Raw genomic sequence first — 2,706 nt, 5'->3', positions numbered from 1 at the left:
TTTTATTTATTTTTTTAAATTGAGAAATAAATATGAATGAGACAGTTTCAAAGCTGATTAATAGGACAGTTTTGATAATCAATACATTGTACATTGCTGTCTTCATAGTCGTTATCCATAGTACAAGAAACAGACAGGATTTTCTGTCCAAACACTATTAGTACACCTCTTTCTTCTCACTGAATTAAGCGAAAGCAGCTAGCAGTCTATAATATTAGTGGGTTATCCTCAGAAGTTATTGACTTGAGCCTTTTACAGCTCATCGTATTAATATGGCTTTACTTTATATACCTCATTTTTACACTTTTCTGCTGGATGGTTAAGACCAAGATAAAGCAAGACCTATATTACAAGAAATGTAACTTTTCTATCTGGTAAGGTCAGTCTAGTACTCTCAGAATTTATCCTGTAGCCCTGTACCGCACTTTGTAGATCCTTTGTCAGTGTCAGCCATGAGGATGAGTCACGGCCATTGCTTGACCAATTTGCTCTCTCCAACATGATTATTTATGAGCAATCCTAGATGCCTGATTCGCTGACAGAGGTTTAGATTGGTACACAGTAAGTGTGAGTATGTATTACATGGATTTTAACTTAGATGTACTTTAGTTCGTTCTGGAACAAATACTAAGTTATGAGAAAATATGTGGTGCTTAGTTTGAAAATGGCTAGGCATATTAGTTTTTCTGAAGAGCTCCTCAGCAATAGCAGCCATCATGCTGAGCCGCATCAACCTGAGCACACCATGCTTGTGGGGTGTAGTAGTCTAAGAAGAAAATGGGCCCATGGCTCTTGTGCTATTCTGCTGCCCAATCTGAAAGCCAGACCCAGTCCCGTCCTTGCCCACCTGCCCTCAGGACACTCACCTCTGGTACTTGTGTGGGGCTGCTGTGTGTCAGACGGTCACAAAGCCTCCCAACCCCCCTCTTAGAGGAGTCGGCGCCAGGGGCAGCAGGTGGCCTTGCGCTGTCTGTCGGCCCATTCGATTCTTGTATCCACTCAGAAAACAGGCCTAATTGCTATTGCTTCTTCAGCTGCCTTCTCTTCCTTTTTCAAGGGAGGCAAAATGAAACTAACATCCTGAAGCAAGCTTTATTTTCTGGATAGGGATTGCTAACTAGAATTTTGTCTGATTCAGATGAGACAATGTACATTCACTAAACAACTCAATACCAAACCTTAGCTCTAAACCTAGCTTATTTAATATTTTCTTCTTCCTAAGAAATAACTACAGGACCAGGGAGATAGCTCAGTAGAGTAAGTGCCTGCCTGGCAAGCACAGGGTTCTGAGTTCAATGCCTGGTACCAAAAGAAAAAAAAAAAAGTATATATAATATCCTTTGGGTCATTCTCCTTAAGTCACTGAATTAAAGCAGTAGCATTTGCTTATTCTTACTACAAACAACGTATGTAGACCCACTGAAGTTTAGCAAGAATTTAATTTAGCGAAAAGCAAGTCCTAAAAGAAAAACAGATCACAAAGCTATTGACAATAACTGGTTTAGGTTCCTGTGTGTGAGTGTCCACTGTGTAGCAGATGTAGTGGCAGGTGGGACTGAGGGAAAGCTAAGGCAGTCCTTGTTCTCAGGAGTCTGGAGACAAGGCTAGAGCCGAGGGCAACACCAGCATGACCTAGAGATCTCTCTGGGAGCAGGCAGGTGGCTTCTTAGACTATGTGGCCTGTGTATGTGTCGCGTAAAGCTCTCTGCAGACCCCATAAAAATTGGGAAAGTGATGTAGACTTTAAAAGAGAACTTACTCTACTTTTTCTATTTTGAAATCTAGAGTCTGAAGAATACTTATCCATCAAAATTTGAAGATTGTGTAATAGTTCCTCTTCAAGAATTTGCATGGGATCAATATCTACAGGAGAAAAAAAGGGTAAAGGAGATTTGGGGTGTAGCAAAATTCTGCCTGAATTATTTATGTATTGTTTTCTGAAAATTGGAAAGAATAATTTTAATGGAACTAGATTTTATTTGTCTAAATTACATGTATTTCCTAACTTATTTCAGTTAGTTGACCAGGGTGATTTTTTTTTTTTTTAATTGTAAAATATTTACAGAATTTTCCCTTGGAAAGCATGTGGTAAAACTAAGATTTAAACTCTCAGTGGTGCTGTGGGCCCCTACTTATGTTGCACTTCCTGTGACACCCTTGCTTCCTGATTACATGACCTGGCCTTTACTCTGGGAAGTGTGGGTGGTGGAGTGCCCAGACATCAGAAGGCGTTTTGTATTTCTGTGGGATGCTTCCTCAAGGAGCTCTAATGACAGCCACCAACTCCTTCAGGGGGACTTGCCCCAGTTGTTGCTGCCTGCTCCCAATTCTCCCCTGTCACAGTGCCTTTGGGACACCCCAGAGCTCAGTGGCAGCAGAACTTATCTGGGGATGATAGATAGGTTTGTTTCTGGGGTCACTGGTCAGATGGTACCACTGCCTGAAGCATGTGACAGAGGGGAAGGAAAGTGGTTCCTAGCCCACTCTCTGGTGGAGGATGAAAATTCCACTTTGCTGATCAGAACCATTTCTGTTCCTCATTGTTGATTGTACCAGGATGTATTGTGATCCTGCAATTAAGTAACACAAGGTGTTGCTATGTGCAGTGTTGCTTTACTCCCATGAACGGTGAATGAAGAATACCATCGGCCAAGTCTCATACTTTCAAAACCATAAAAATTTTCCAATAGAATTTTTTTTTAATTT

General features: G+C 41.0%; 1 protein-coding gene across 3 annotated transcripts in view; it reads left to right on the top strand.

Annotated features, from left to right (window-relative positions):
- Nucleotides 1-2,706, top strand: part of Ppil6 (peptidylprolyl isomerase like 6) — a 33,357-nt gene that overhangs the window by 1,876 nt on the left and 28,775 nt on the right. For 2 of the 3 annotated variants that reach the window (XM_023722346.1, XM_023722347.1), the window contains exon 2: nucleotides 1,786-1,881. The exons of the other annotated variant lie outside the window; for it this stretch is intronic. In XM_023722346.1, coding sequence (XP_023578114.1) covers nucleotides 1,786-1,881 — 96 coding nt within the window. The remainder of the gene's footprint in view (nucleotides 1-1,785; nucleotides 1,882-2,706) is intronic. 3 annotated transcript variants of the gene reach the window in all.

The sequence above is a fragment of the Octodon degus genome, unplaced genomic scaffold (genome assembly GCF_000260255.1).
Source record: "Octodon degus isolate 3935 unplaced genomic scaffold, OctDeg1.0 scaffold00090, whole genome shotgun sequence".
NCBI lineage: Eukaryota > Metazoa > Chordata > Mammalia > Rodentia > Octodontidae > Octodon > Octodon degus.
This window is presented reverse-complemented; position numbering and strand designations above follow the sequence as displayed.